General features: G+C 39.9%; 1 protein-coding gene across 1 annotated transcript; it reads right to left on the bottom strand.

Moving 5' to 3' along the window:
- Positions 1-11,084: 11,084 nt before the first annotated feature.
- On the bottom strand, positions 11,085-15,856 carry nsun3 (NOP2/Sun RNA methyltransferase 3). The gene is made up of 7 exons (XM_070909354.1): positions 15,698-15,856; positions 14,822-14,925; positions 14,603-14,735; positions 14,215-14,443; positions 13,591-13,745; positions 12,809-12,930; positions 11,085-11,989 (listed from the first exon to the last, which is right to left on the bottom strand). The coding sequence occupies exons 1-7, from the start codon at positions 15,830-15,832 to the stop codon at positions 11,653-11,655; spliced, it is 1,215 nt and encodes a 404-aa protein (XP_070765455.1). The 5' UTR covers positions 15,833-15,856; the 3' UTR covers positions 11,085-11,652.
- Between the last annotated feature and the right edge of the window lie 349 nt (positions 15,857-16,205).

Below are 16,205 nucleotides of genomic sequence, written 5' to 3' on the forward strand. Positions count from 1 at the left end.
ATCAGAATCAAAGCTATTATGCATTGCAGTTGACTAATTATGCAAGGTAATGCCAAATTATAGCTAACAGTGGCTCAGGTTTGTGTTTGCTGAAAAGTTTGGCTCACAGTAATTTTTCACAACAGATTTCTCTTTACTCCATCCCTGCAGCTCTCAGTCTGAGCAGGTGCACTCTGGTAGTTTCTCAAAGAAATCGAGCTACAGCACTGTGGAGGCTGTGGTGACATAATGTGAATTTAGCTGAAACAAAATGTTGTGTTTGGAAGTTGATGTGACTCTGGCCTGAAATGGGTTTTCCATGCCTTTTATCACATGCATGCTGGGAAAGGCTGCATTGCACTAAGAAGGTACAATATGCAAGATGGATGGATGGATGATGTGGAATGTATTAAAGCTTCAGTTGGAACTTAAAGCCAATTAATAATTGAAATCCCCTCTAATTTCCTTGTTATAGCTGATGAATGATGGAAAGGCAAGTGGACAAAACATGGCTGGGAAAAAGGGGTGAAGGGAATTGGTAGAAGAAGATTAAAGTTTTATGTGACCATTTAATTCGGAGAGGAACACTTGGGGGGGAAAATAAGATCATTTTTCACAATTGGAAAAATGTGATTTTTGTTTCAGACATGCTGATGACTCAGTTTCTTCACAGTTTACTCACATTTTGTTCCTGAGCTCATTTGAGCTACTTGACTGTACAGAACTCAAGATGCATCAGTTACCTTGAACAAGTGTGATGTTATTTTCTGTACAAATTAAAAACTTGATATCACTCTTGTGAAAGCGTTTCACTGTGCCTGAGAACAGATATTTTGCTGTTTCTGCGATTGCTAGGTCGTGTTGAAGAGAAGTTCATTTGACACACACAAGTCTGGCAAAGTGATTATACACTGCTTCACTGTGTGACTAAAATCTCCAAGCACCTTTTAATAACAAATTTATTATTCATGATGATAATTGAACTACTTCTGTAGAACCATTTAGTCACCTGCATTATTCATTTAAACTAGCTGTGCATAATGAATGGTAAAGCAGCAACAACACAAAAGACTGTCTGTTTATGTTTTCACACTTGGACAGATGTTGTTGCCCCCAAGTCTTAAACATTCATGTTTCTTTGCTTGTTGAGATATTTCTGCTGGCATAGATAAAAAAATAGTCTGACTTTTCTGAGTGTCAGTGTGTGTCAATACAAAGAAAATGTGCAAAGGTCTGTTAATGCTGCTCTTGCTGCATACAAATAATTGTTTGTGCATCTGATCATAAGTACATAGTTTCATGTAAAACATGTAACATGCATGTGTGTGCACTTATAGCCAGTCCTGCTGTATGTGTGAATGTGTGTGTAGCATGAAATTAGGCACAACAGTTCAAAGAAAAAGACCCTCTGAGACATGAGAAAATTAAACATTAATTTCTGGTCCACAGTCTGCAGTTCAGTTAATGTTCAGCCATGATTCTCCTTATTGGCCCAACCAGTTAGGAGTCTCCTGGTGCTTGTTAACAAGGAAACAGTGCACATGCAGGGCATTTTGCCATTCCAATCACTCATTATCTACAGTTTGATTTACATATAAAAAATTACAATGTCAGTAGCTTTATTGAATTCCCAAAGAATCATTTAAAGTATCTCTATTACAAGATTTATTAAATATAACTTCAATGTATTGAATTCCCAGAGCCTTATCCCCCAAATATAGTACTTATTGATTTCACGGAGAGAAAAAAAAAAGCCTCATTCAGACCAGCTTTAATATTCTGGCCAACAGCCACCTGTCACATCGATGTGATCCACCCCCGGGAAAGAGAAATATGAACACACAAACACCACCTCTCTGTCTTCTCTAAGCTATAGAGTGCCAGAAACAAGGACGTGTTTAAGATCAGCGAAAAGAAACACTCTTTAGACTTCTTGGAATATGTAGGTGCTCTTGGGAGTCACACTGAAAGGAGATAACTCTAAACACATATTATAAAGAACAGTGATAAAGAAAAAGAAAGCCAAGGAACTTTGTCATATTCATACAGATTAGTCCACTCTTGCTTTGATTTCAATTTATTTGAACTGTCCAGTGTTGATACATAAGTATTAACAGCTTGGTCTTATATTTGAGTCCTTGTAAAAGGGAAATTTGTCCTCATATACTTCATTATAGAGATGCTACTGTTGTGTGCCATCATAATCATGGCCAAATGTACAAACTCAAATTGCAACAAACCACAATTATCCTTTGATAGTCAGTATCAGCTTGTCCAGTGTTGATATTTGACCCAACATTGAAGGATAGGTTCACATTTTTTCAAGTCTGTCTTAATACAATACTCACATGCCCATAAGTACATTGAAAGCATTATTGGTTGCTGTTGCAAAGGATCTTGTTGGTTGTCAGTTGATAGTACAGTAATAACATAGAACATCCCAGTTAAAATGCATTGTTTTAGTAGGAAGTTAAGAATAAAATGTAACCCTTTTGTGTGTCCAACTTGATAGAGCTTAATAATTGTAATAATTAATAATTGTATAGAGTGAAACCGAGAGAAACAGAAAACTACTCAAAAATATGCCAAGACAGGAAAGTTCTGAGAAGACTTAAAAAAAAGAAAAGGCAATGTACGGTTTTCAGTAAAGGGCACTCTGGTCATGATTCAGGGCATGAAGAGACAAGGATTCAGGGATTACCGAATTAATCTACAACATCTATATACAGGATGTTTGTTTTGCCCTCACATATATGGGGGATATGTGTGCACATAAGCGACTGCGAGTGTGTACACTGTACTGACAACGGTAATAGTAAGCACTCTTCCTTTCTCCTCCCGTCTCTTTTCCTCTGGGTGAACGGTCTTGAAAATGTATGTTATGGGTCTTGAGTCCTGAGTGCACTTGTAAGTTTCACAAGAACATCAAAACACAATCAAGTCATGTGGATCCCAGAGGCTCGCAGCTGGGAGCTAGCACTTAGGGAAAGAGAGGATTAAGGGGGGAGAGAAAGAGGGACTTCAGAAACGGGGAGATGAAGGTATGAAGGGAAGCAGTAGAAGGATGCGCAGTTGGAAAATAGATGAATGGAAAGGTTGGGATAAATGACTTTCCATCGTTTCATATTGAAACCAGATGATAAGATATTTTAATAGGAAGCAGAGTTTATGACTAATTTATTCCCTCATATATTCATTCAGAAGTTTTTACCCTCCTCTGTCGTTAAGTACTGAGTTCACTGAATCGATCCAAAGCTCGGCTCCAGCCCCAGCCCAGAAACCTCTTAAATTGCAGGTGTCACACAACTGAGCTGTGTGAACTCTGACAGCAAGAGAGGAGGAGTAAGGGAAAATAAAAAAAAGTCTTTCTATTTTTACATGGTCAAGAAATTCTGCCCCATTTTGCTCACTTTTGAAGCCTGAGTGTGAGGAATGGTAATTGAGCCATCACTCTAGGAGAGAAAGGGAAGCAGAGAAAAAGATGAATAGACAGCAGGGAGAGAGAGAAGTGTGTGTGGGGGGGGGGGGGGCTCATAGAGAGAGATGAGAGGAAAGCAATCATCTGCAGCAATATTTGTTTTAGCAAAAAACATTTTGGGGAAAACTTAATGATGTCAAGATTATCACTACTGAGCGTGTCTGCAAAATCTTCACTCCCACCTGACAACTGCTTTCTGTGTGGTCAAGGTTAGGAAACTATAATCACTTGGTCAAACTCAGGGAAGATTGCGGTCATGGTAAAACAATAAAAATGCCACTGGTGAGGTTGGGTTAGGTTGATTATAAATAGTTATGTGTAGGCAAATTCCTTGAGATGGTAAAATTAAGGTTGTCGGAATGTTTAGGGTAAGATTAGATATGGTTGGGGGTTTCATTTATTGTGTGTTTAAAAAATAAGTTAATGAGTTTTATTGTGATTAAGTTAGGGATCAATGGAATCAAGAACTGACTTCCGACTCTGCCCATGACTACTGTGGGATCCTGAAAAATATTTCTTCTTCTGGTTCATTGCTTCTGTTTTGTTTTACTCAACAGTGAAGTAAAGCTGAAGCAATTCGAATCAATTGCAATTGAATCAATTGGTCAATCGCGGGAAAATCCACTGGCAGATACTTTGATAATAGACTAATCGCATAATTTTTCAGGCAGAATTGCAAAACATTTGCAGCTTCTCAATGTGAGGATTGGATGCCTTTCTTTGTCATACAGGACAGTGATTGAACCGTTGGTTGGACCAACGCAACGGCTACATTAGCCGCTAGTAGCAAAGCACAACCAAATCTCAGACCAAACTGTCAGTGGGTGGGTTGCATTGTGGGTAATGTAGGCCCCAGGTTATGACAAGGAAGAAGAATGTGTACAATAAAAAAGATGATACCTCTGGTTCTGCTGCATCGATTTTGATTGATTGAATGATTTGATTGAACTGTCCATCGTGACTCAGTGTTATAGAAGTGCAATACTAAATCAGCTGAGTCCTCTTTTAAGTGGAAAAAAAACAAAAACAAAGCTGTTGCTTGCATATTTGTATGCAGCACCATATTCAAAGCTGTTTTTGTTTTGGTCAAGTTCAACTTTGCCATTTGTATACAGACACCACAAGGGTAAATGTGTCAGTGTGGCATCGTTTCATAACTGTTTCAGTATCTTCAACTCTCTAACTTCTTCCCATTCTGAGAATTGAGCTCTCTTGATATTATTTATTTTGTGTGTGACACCAGGAAAGCAATCTTGGCACCCACCACAAAGGATATTCATCTTAATGTACCAGTTTGCTTTATTGTCATCGACAAAATTGTTTCCTCCTTTTTTCCTTTGAGGAATAGTGATTCAAAATTTTGGCAGGATGGTATGATGCCTTGATGATTTAAAGTTCAGGATGACATATTTAGGCAGATTTCCATCCAAGATGATACCTTCATATGTTGTCCTCGCCACTAATATAATGGCTTACATGATAATCTTTTTACATCTACATAATGTCCCTCTATGTTTTTCCTTTCAGTGTCATTATATTTTCAGCATATCTTATTTAAGTATCTTATGCCATAAATTGATTATTTGCATCAGATTACAACTGGCCACTGTGTGCTATGCGTTGTCTATGAAAACAAACAGTTGGCTATGATTTGGTGTGTTTGTCATTGATAAGGACACTGGAGTGTCCTGTCACCACATTTATTTCAGCTTATATGAATTTTAAACCTGTTCCTTACATCATTTCAATTTGCTGTATTCCTCACAACCACACACACACACACACACACACACACACACACACACAGCATGATTGTGATTAAGGGTGTCCAGGCCTGTCATTAGACCGTGCGCTGTGGGGAAAATATGTCTCAGTAGACTTCCTGCAAAAGGCAGAGCAAGAGTTAAGACATTAATAGGCAGAGAAAAGCTATACAGCATCACTGTCTACCTCTGTGCTAGGACTGGCAAGATCAAAGGCTGACTCTGGGAGGGAGAGAGAGGGGGTGGGGGGGGGGGGGGGGGGGGTAGAGAAAGACAGCCAGATACATAGACACAGGCGAAGGGGGAGAAAAAGTCATCCAGCGACAAGGAGACAGAGAGAATAGCAAGTTCTGAAAGCACAGAAGGGACAGGGAGGCAGGTAAAGAAAAAATCGACAGGGAGGATAAATAGAAGACATTTCCCTTCTGCCACCTGCCTTATTGCTGACTTCAGATTATGCGCTGCATTGGCCTCAGTGTCACCTTCTGCATGCCTTGTGAAACCCTTGAAACAAGGCAGGCATTGAACTTGTCTGGTCAGCACCCTGACTACTGAGTCATGCTAATTGGAAATAGGCCTGCAGTGAACATGTTTTCAAAGAATGCTGCAGCACCTTTTTTGCACCAATGACTAATGTTTTAACCACGGCATGGCTCTATGGAGGGCAATGTCAGTCTTCTTGGTTGGTTGGCATCTCGACAACTTTTGGATAGATTGCCATGAAATGTTCTACGGACATTCATGTTCCCCAGAGGATGAGTCCTAATGATTTTGGTTATCCTCTGTCTTTAATTCTAGCGCCGCCATGAGGTTGACATTTGTAGTTTTAAATGAAATGTCTTTACTATTGGATGAATTGCCATGAAATTTGGTGCAAACATTCCCCTCTGGATGAATTGTAATACCCTTCTTGATCCTGACTTTGACTTTTCATCGCAGGTCAACATTATCCAATACTTTGTACTTTATGTATAGGGCTAATTAGCAAATGCGATGTTATGTTAGCATTGTGAGTATGTTAGCTTGATGTCGTTCGCGTTTAACTCAAAGAACCACTGTGCTTCACGGAGCTGCACTTGTTTCACAACGTGTCAGATAAAACGTTTTAGAAAGTCTAAAGCAAGAAACGTTTACATGTTTTTTTAAGTAAAGAAATGTGCCAAACTGCATCATTGTGATAGATAAAACTTGCCAAGATAGCACAGATACTTGGTGTAATTTTATCAGTGCCAGATTTCAAAGGCAAATTGCCCAAGTTTTATCGAAACAGAAATAAATGGTGTGAAAAAATTGAGAGGAGAGAGATGGCATCATTCAACTTTACAGCTGCACACATTCCACTACGACCGGCTGAATATGAATAATAAATATATTATGTGTAAGTGCTTATGTGCTTATATAAAATGGGATGAATAGACTCCTGAATATCCATTCTAAGGATACTAAAGGTAGGCTCCAAGAGGGCTCCATTATTTCTGAATCACCTCAAACCACTCTGCGAATGTGTTCATCATTTGAGGAAGTGTCAACCATTTGATCCTTTGAATAACATCCCCTATTAATGTTTTTATGAAGTTTTAAACTGAAGGTATTTGTATGAAATCTATCAGTTTTAATCAGCCCCTTCACACCCCTCCCCTCTGACTTCCTTTCCCCTTTTTTCCTTTGGGTGAAGAATCTATTATTCATGCTTTTCCTTCACTCAGGGAGTGTCCACTTCAACAAGGTTTGAAGTCGGGAAGTTTAACAGAAGTGAAGTAAAAATTGAGATGAGGCAACTCAATCTGGGGACACATTTCATTCTTGGGCACATGTACTGCAGGGATCCATGCTGGGGTCAAATAAGTCTTAACTCAGGGCTTCAGTGTGTATGTTCCTTTAGGTAGGATCAAATACACATAAACTGCAGCTATGGAGCTGGTTAATATGAGAAGTATTGGAATGAGAGTGTGATTTTGTGAAATTATGTTACGCTGATGATGAAGCATGGTGTCCCCTGAAAACCGAACCTGCAGCAGTCCAGGGTGGTTGATAATCACATGTTAAGAAGCTGAATCTTGATTTTGGCCAAAAATGAATTTAGACCAGAATTTACACTTTGCAATACATTTTGCACTTTCCAAGCTGCATTGGTTTGGAGCTATTTATACGTTTTCAAGGCCAAGTCCAGGTCAAGTCTTGTAGCAAATTGCAAGTCTCTCAGGTCTGACATTTCTGACACTTCAATGCTATGACATTTGAACATTTTGCTTTCAACTCTGTGTCAATAATGTGTTTTACATTGCTGAGAACAAGTCCTTTTAATACATGTGCACCAAAAGTAAGTGAAGTCCAGGGGTGGCCTATTCAAGGCCTGTCTGGCAATGTCTTATTTATTTGTTATTGTTCCAGGACCAGGTCAAAAGTCGAGACTATTTTTGCTTTCAAGCCTCAAGTTACATCATGTCTTCAGGGAGTCCAGTATTACAGCAGTCAAGTTAAAGTCAAGTCTCAAGGCCTGATTGTTTTTAATAAAGTCTGACTGAAGTCCAAGCTCAGCTCTGCAGGTCTGCCATTGGTCCTCGTCTGTCAGAAGGATCCTAACGTCATTTATCTTTAGTGAATGAACAATGTATATATTATTGATTTTATTCTGTAAGAAGGGCTGCATAAATGGACTTTTCCCTTACAAACACAAATTCAGTACATTTCACATAGGGCACTGGTAATAAATCAAGGACTCATTTATCATCTGCACATTTTAGGAGACAGCAGGGGTCAGTACCTCAGATATTTGCAAGATTATTTTGGAGATATTTTATGATGTGGAAAAATCATACTGTAATTCTGCTTCACACATTTAAAATCTTTTCTTTTGTAATATTGAATGGTTTTAAGTTGCTTTTGCTGTTCATCATTCTACCTCTGTAGCCTGACACAGAGGTCACAAGTGGAAAAGATTGTAAACCGCTGTTGAAGTGGTCACTGTTTGAGCAGTCATCAGCCAAAACTCACATCTTAAACTGGCATAATTCATGCCCAGTTCTACTGATCTGCTGTTCCAATTTGCATTTAATTTGTAGAAAATGTATGACTTTAGACTAAAAACTGAAAAGACCTGGTAGTTCTCTCTCAAATCCCAGTTTCGCTGCAGGACTGTCCAAAGCTGTAGTTTTATATCTCCCGATCAATTCTGTCTTTTCCTCAAAGGATGAATGAATGTCCGGGCCGGGGTAATCCGTCCAGCCTTCAGTCTGTTAAGACCTGTGCTTTGTCTTCTCCTGCAGCTGTTATGGATGTCTCCTTCCCCGCAGCTGCTGAGTCTCACAGAGGTCTACGGCAGGAACAACCAACAACAGCACATCTCTTCTTGGTGTAGTTTATCAGGGGCCACACTGCAGTTAGTCTAGAAGCGCTCTTGACTTTCTTTTTCTTTTGCCCAAGAGTCCAATTTTAATTTAAACTGTGAAGTTTTGAAGAAATGCAGAACTTGAATATGCAGTTTTATCCAAGTTAATCTGTCCTCTAAGACACTTGTATACTTTTTCAGTATTTTGCTGGAATACACCTGAATAACTGCTCTCTGCTAAATCTCTAAACAAAAAAACCAAACACTTTTATTTGTCCTTGCTCTAGAGTTTCTTTTGCATTGGAGTCTGTGTATGACAAACAGTAGATGAAAGGATGGAAATTTCTGTGTTCGTTTTCATCTTGAAGTTGTCTGCCCTCTCACTTTCACTCTGGTCCCATTCATTTTCCTCTGGCATCGTCCGTCTGTGCTGACATTGATGGTACCTGATGTCTCCCCAGGCCGTAAAACACAAGAGGGAATTTTGTCCTGTATCCAGTCAGTCTTCAAATAAAACCCCTTCATTTTCTTCTGTGTTGTGTTTTGCATTTGGATCACACAAACATGTATAATTAAGTTGTACTGTTTGTCTCTGAAGTGACACAGGTGGTGGTGTCACGGTTGTTGCTAATTTATCATGTTTTTTTTTTGTATTGCATCCCAGGTGTACGACAGTTGGTAGGCCCAGTCCGAGTCCATAATGTCCATAATCTCTCTTAATTAAGACTGCCAACTGCAGGTTTTCTCTGCGGGCTTGTTTATTCTTTGCAGCAGTGTGTTTGTCCTGGTGTTCTATAATACCACCCGCTTATTCTAGAGAAAAGGCTGTAGCCTAATTAACAAAGCTTGTGTGTTTTTGTGTGCACACGGACAAACAGTTTGACTTGACCTCTACAAGTATTCATTCTTTGCAGACTTTCTTTCCTCAGAGATTAGTGGCGTAACAATCAATCAAGGGCAGCAGTCCTGGTTACTCACTTCCACTGATGGAATATTGACAAATGGTGACGTTTGAAATGAATGATGGATACCCCAAAAGGTACTAAATCTATAGACCCACTTGTTAACTGTCCAGCACATTCAGTGTCAAACGCTTCAAGTCAAACATTTTTCACAAGTGGGAAAATATCGATTGACAGCGTGATTATTGCCGTTTGAATCTTGGATTTTAGCAGCAGAAACAATGATGTTTTTCTAAGTCAGTGATGTTCTAGACAGGATCCTGTACATGAAAATATATGTACTTAATACTGTACCCAAAAATCAACCCACAAACATTAAGAATTCTTCACCAGCTAGTGGCTAACTTTGTCTGTCTGCTGTTTGTGTTGGGTTTCAGAGCTTTTTAGCTGAAAACAGCTGCCTGCTGCTGGAAACAGGGTTAATGAGAGCAGTGAGACTGAACCATACAGTACATTTACAGGCCGTGAGTGGAGCTTTAAAGCCTACACAAACTACTAAATGGCTTTCAGTTTGACTGACATATATAGCTGCCTGAATGACTGTGTTTTTTTTTTCCAACTTTGTACACCACTAAAATAGTAATGTACATATAAAATAAAGGGGTAAGAGAAGCAAGGATTAACTTGTCCAAACACAGAGAGATAGAGCTGAATGTTACGAGACTGAAAAAAATGGCTCTCTCAGGCCAGATTAGCTGTAGTGTCCTCTGGCATTCAGGACCATCATATGCTCCATACGTCTGTTTCATTCTATGTACTGTTCTACAATTCCTCCTCTATTTCCCCTCCTCCTCCTCCTCCTTTATTGTCAATGACTAGAGTTTTAATGATTACATCTGGCGGTGGCACAAATTAATTCCTGCCTCTCTGGCAAAAAGCTGTTCCCCACCTGATTATGCAAAGCAGGCCTACATTCTCTCCCTTTGAAGTGGAGGAAAAGCTGCTTAGAGATTCTCCCCTTGAGGAAACACTGCAATATGGGGGAACATCAACAAACCAGAGTTCACACAAAGGTCAGCAACATGGTTAACCTCAATGAAGCCCCACTTCATCTCCACATCTCGCTACTTTTAAGTTGTGTTGATGTTGTGGTGGTGTAATGATGTGCTCATATCAGAGACTGAAGCGACTTCTCAAAGACACGCAGAAGTGGAGCAAAAGTAGGACAGCCAATAAAAATAGCCATATAAATGCACCCAATAATGCTTGTGTCTATGGCCACGCGGGGTAGTTGGATGAAACCGGTGCGCGGCTCTTGTAGCTTCCCTATTTCAGCAATCATATCGGTCTCATATGGTCGCACAGAAGCACCAGCCGTATGTTTTTTGGAGGAAGAAATGAGGGTTTCCACACATAACTGCCTTTGCAACAGCGTACTTTGACAGTCTGTTATGTTCAAAAGGTAAAAATATATGAATTCTTGTGTGTTATTGTCTATAGTTACTTTCATAACACCTTCGGCTTCTGGCCTGAGCAATCACAGTCTGATGAAAAGCTCCAACACTGCGATGAAACAGCGTCTACTTTTCACTCAAGCATGACACAAGAACAGTCCACCCAGGTAATGAGCCACTTTCAGAAATGATACCGCCCTCTCAGTCACACTGAAGGGAGGTATGGTGACAGATTTAAGATTACCTCTAGTGACACTTACAGCACGTGTTAATTCAGAATAGGACAATGCAGGGAGGGAATAGCAGGAATGAAGAAAGAGAAACTGTATGTTAATTATGTCATTACTGCTCTTCCCAGTTATTAAACTAATCTCTCAGACAGGAAACATTTAGCCTCCTGTTGAGTACGTCAAGTCTGAAAACATTTGCATTAGTGTTATGGAACTTAGATATTCAAAAACAAACACAGGCCAATAAACATGTCAGTCATGTGTGTTCAGATGGAAACTTTAAATCAATTCAGTAGTGACTTAAGTCAAGAGGTAATCCAAATTTAATGAGTGCAGCCTGATTTAGTGACTTAAGGCTTGGAGAATGGAGATTCTGAATGTGGGCTTCTGTGGTGCTAAGTCTTGTAATGTCATCTCTCATTCTCTAACTACCCCTCAAATTTAGAGACTACAATCAAGGGAATGTGTATGTTTGTTTAGCCATTTGTTTCCACATATCTTTTCTGCGAGGATGCACACTATTTCTTTTTTCTAATCCGAGACAAAAACATGGGTCCCCAGGTCTTGCCGGGCTGAGGAACCACTAAAATGCTGAATCTGTGGTGATAAGAGGACACAGTGCCATTCTGCTGCTGCAGGGATGGCTTGTGAAGTGTCTGTCCGTGATCAGGGTGAGCAGCACTGAATGCAAAGTATTTTGATAAAGGAACAGCAATCTCCTCCCACAGGTCTTCAGGTTCAGCCTCAGGACAGTCATTCAGCACTGTTTCAACCACAGCGTAGTTCTCAGAGCTGGACAGTGTGCAAGTGGAATAGACCACAACTCCCCCTGGACGCACCGCTGACAGTGCAGACCTGCAGGGAGAAGGAAAATACTGTACTTCATGGCAAGGGACTAAATTATGAATTATTACTAATATTAAGTTGCATACTAATTGTCATCCCTTGTATACTGTATATGTCTGTCATATACATGTCAAGTTTCTCCTCCCTCAACACGCTAAATAATTTTGCTATGATACTGCCTGCATGAAATTCTCTTTAGTTGTTTTCTGTTGTTTTGAAATTCAAGTTTGTCAGACCTTTGTTATTCCTGAAAATTTTTCAATTTTTCATGGGAAAAAAAATCTGCCCTTGTTTTTCTGAATTAATGAGAGTATTATCTCAGAATTCTTAGGAAAGTTTTCATGGAAAAAAAATTCTGCTCTGAATTAATGAGATATTTCAAAATCCCAAGAGAAGCTCTCATTTACTTGAGAGTTCGATTTCATGGAAGCAAACATGTCCCACCGGTTTAGTTTAATACAGTTTTATTTTGGTGTGTATTTGAGACATTGGGAGATACTCTTGTCTGTATGTAATATGCATGGTATTGTTATTAGTTTATCGACTTTGCACAGACACCTCAGTATAGCACTGTTGGAGGGTCAGTACTCCATGCAGGTGAGAGCTTCTCACAGGACTCAGAAAAACAGAGCGGATTTTTTTTCACAAGCAAACACTTTTTTCTCAATACATTACGCTTCCATAGTGTTTACATTATTTTGTATATCATTTAAAACACAGACACATATTTTATGATTCCTCATCTTAACCAAACAATGTTCTTATTTTGTTAAGACTTCCACTTAATCACGATGTTTGGACACATTGCAGGCATTTATTTAGGCTTACCTAAGCAGTTGAGCCTGGAGCGCAGGCAGCCTGGTTCTTTCCTTTAGTCTCTGCTCCCCCTGCTGGCTGCTGCAAGAATACAACCAACTCCTGTCATTAGAGCATGGAGCATCGACTAAAACCTGCAACAGAGAGAGCAAGAAGTGTGAGTGGTTCAGTCTGAGTCAGAGAGGTCAAGAGTGTAAGAGCAGTGAGAGACAGTAAAGGTCAAAGACGTAAAGTAAAGGTCTGTAAATTAATCCAGGTACATGTTATAATTTCCCCACAGCACTTGAATTATTATCAAGGGACAAATTATGGTCAGTCTGGGTGAAACCCAGTGTAGAAAATTACGTTGGAACTGCCTCTGAAACTTTACACCCCAGCTGAGAATCTTCCCACAAATCTGTCCTCTATGCAAATTTCACAAAGCCATACCACAGCCTGAAATACAGCTTGAATCTGTGCTGTCTGTTTGTACTACTCTTGTTGCCTTTCAGTCTTTGTTCACACTGTGTCTTACTCTCAACCTTTTCATTCTGTGCTTTCCTTTTTCAATATTTTGTTTCATTATCAGTCACTTTGAGTCCTTTGATTCCTCCCAGCCATTTGTCTCTTCTTGGCTCCTGTTTTGAATAAACGGTTCTCTTCTTTTCCGCTGGGTGTATTAGCTTCTGTTCAAAGGCTTGCTGCTCTCATTCATTTCTAACCATGGCCTTGACAAAAAAAGTGTGACACCTCAATTTGTTGGACAATGCAGCAAAATTCAGTTACATGCTGCCATAAAACATGACTCTCCCCACCTTGTCATATGTTCCTGCGTCACTTTGGCCAAAAGATCGTCCATCCTGTGCAGACACAATCACTCTGCTGTTTAGTGAATGAGGCAGAAAAGACTCCAGGGTTTTTGCCAGCCAGTCCCGTCTGTGAGGGTCTGGTTCATTACAGCAGAGAAGTGCTGGAACATAACATAGAGCAGCATTACTTATTACCACTATTCAAGGCAAATAGGCTATTCACAGACAAAGATATTACTTAGATTCAACTGCAACAACTTACATGCAAAGTATGCTTTTAATATTTTAAAACAAAGCTTAACACATTTCAACAAGATGTTTTTGTGAAGAACTCTTGTTGCCAAACACATCATATCCTGGAAAGTAATTTGGTGTGCTGTCAACATCCCATCAATATTTATTAACTATATGAGTTGATAAATAAACTTTTGAGTTTTATAAATACCAAATGCCTATATTTAAAATGTATTGCAAAGTGATGTATACACTCAGCAGTATTTACGTTATATTAGCCTTCTTAAATCCTCTACTGATTTGTTTTAAAAACTACCGAATACTGAATCCACAGTCTCTTTGCGTGATAAAAATAAAATAAAAGTTTACAAAGTCCATTAAAAATACTGATTTTACCTGGGGTGGCACACTGCATCATGGCTAAGGCTTTGCCCCCAGGGGCAGAGCAAAGATCCAAAACCTTCTCCCCATCTCTGACTTGCAAAGCCAGCACTGGAAGCAGGGAGGCAGCATTCAGGAGGTAGTACTGCTTCAGCTGGCCAGGCCTGTGAGCCTGAGAGGGAAACCGCAGTGGATATGGGTGGATGTAACATTGTAATGAAGGACGGGGCAAACCGTGTGAAAGCTCTGATTGAAGGTCCTGACCGAGCGCATGACAGGTGCTGTCAGGTTGGCGATGGGAGTCATTAGCAGGGCACTTGGACATGTAGTGAGATGGCAACAGAGAGTCTTTTCCTGCTTGGTATTTAGAATTTGCCACTGTTGATGGGCCATTATATAGCACCGTGGAGACATCTGTTTGCAGCAGTAATGTGGAAAAGCCTTGTGATTGGAGAATCCGTGTGATGTCTGTCACAGCGCTGAAGCGGTTGAGCATGACCCCATACTGCCAAGAGTGAGGGTTCAGGAGCACTGCTCTGCGGGAGAAAAGCAAACCCAGTGAAGGAAGGGTACAGACGCTGTTTGTGTGTAAGCTGTAATAATTATTTCAGACAGAATTTACCTTGTATCTGCCCACAAGTCTCCAAGTTCCTGACTGTACTGCTGGTCAAAGCAGTCCAGAACTAGCTGACATGAAGATCTTTCTTTCTGGCGTCTTTTTGTTACCTGTTACAAACAGACTGTAGTGAAATTCTGATCTGTAGATGAATCCTAGAGAGGCATGAAACTAGGAAGCGTTCTTAAAGTAAACTCTGACAGCACTCAGATTAGTGTTACAGGGACATTTTCTGATTCAATGTTGGAAGTCCTATTCATGTAAAAATCATTTGGACCTAAACTCAAGAGTAAACATCAGTAAATATTGACCAAATCCAAAAATCAATTCAAGTCTTGATATTCCAATTTCCAGCTTAACAGTTTACTGACCAAAACCACCGGAAGAGTAAGATGTACATTCTAATTTAAGGTGGATTTTTCCTTTAAGTTCCTAAATTCCTAAATTCAGGCTGGAAAAAAAGCTGCTGTCTGGTGTATTGTACACTCACTACCCCTGGTGGATATTGAGTGTAAAATCTGTCCTGTTGGAAATGTTCTCTTTCTCCAAGTATAGTTGGGTATAGAGCTTAAATGGCTAAATGTACATGACAGCTCCATAAACCATACAAGATTAAATGACCTACTACAACTGGGCCAAAAGAGAGGTAGTTGGCAATCATTTTCATATAATACTGTATTACTATTGAACTTAAGCGGCACTAAATTCTTCTTCATTAAACACTAACAAGCATTTTATAGTATATCGTAGTTAAGGTAACTCCTACTTCTCCCTATAGTGGGCAGAGATAAACTAGATGTTAAGTGCGTAATTTCACAATGAGACAAGGAGACAAAATACAAGCAATGTCATCCCCAAAAGCATCCCCTAATGTTTGTTTACCTGGTTATTGGGGGCTCCTTTTTGCTCTGTCAGTTGTAAAACAACCTCGGGACCCGTGTGACAGTTACACCACCACAACCATAACAAAGGTGTCGGCGTTAGCTTTTGAGTTTTTGAGGAAATTACCCTCCACATACAGTATAAGTGATGTACGGAGGACATACACCTAAACATTTAGTTCTCTATTTTTACTGCCTAACTGACATGTCCGAATTAATTTCCAAAACTGAAGAGTTTCTTTCGAGAGCCTATGGATGTGTAAGCGTCAGGGGCACGTACGTTGCTCAAACCCGTCCTCCCTCAACTCTGACTGTGTTTCTATAGTTCCACCTGACTAACTGCTGCTTTCTTTTCGTCGCGGCCTCAGTATTGGGATATTATTTAAGTGGTTAGTGTATACAACAGTAAAACGTCATGCTACTCTGCCCAGATGGTAAAATGTTTGCCCAGGGCGAAACCAACGTTTCAATTAAGATTTGCCCCAGTTTGTACCGCTCCACTGTCCTCC

The sequence above is a fragment of the Enoplosus armatus genome, chromosome 1, assembly GCF_043641665.1.
Source record: "Enoplosus armatus isolate fEnoArm2 chromosome 1, fEnoArm2.hap1, whole genome shotgun sequence".
NCBI lineage: Eukaryota > Metazoa > Chordata > Actinopteri > Centrarchiformes > Enoplosidae > Enoplosus > Enoplosus armatus.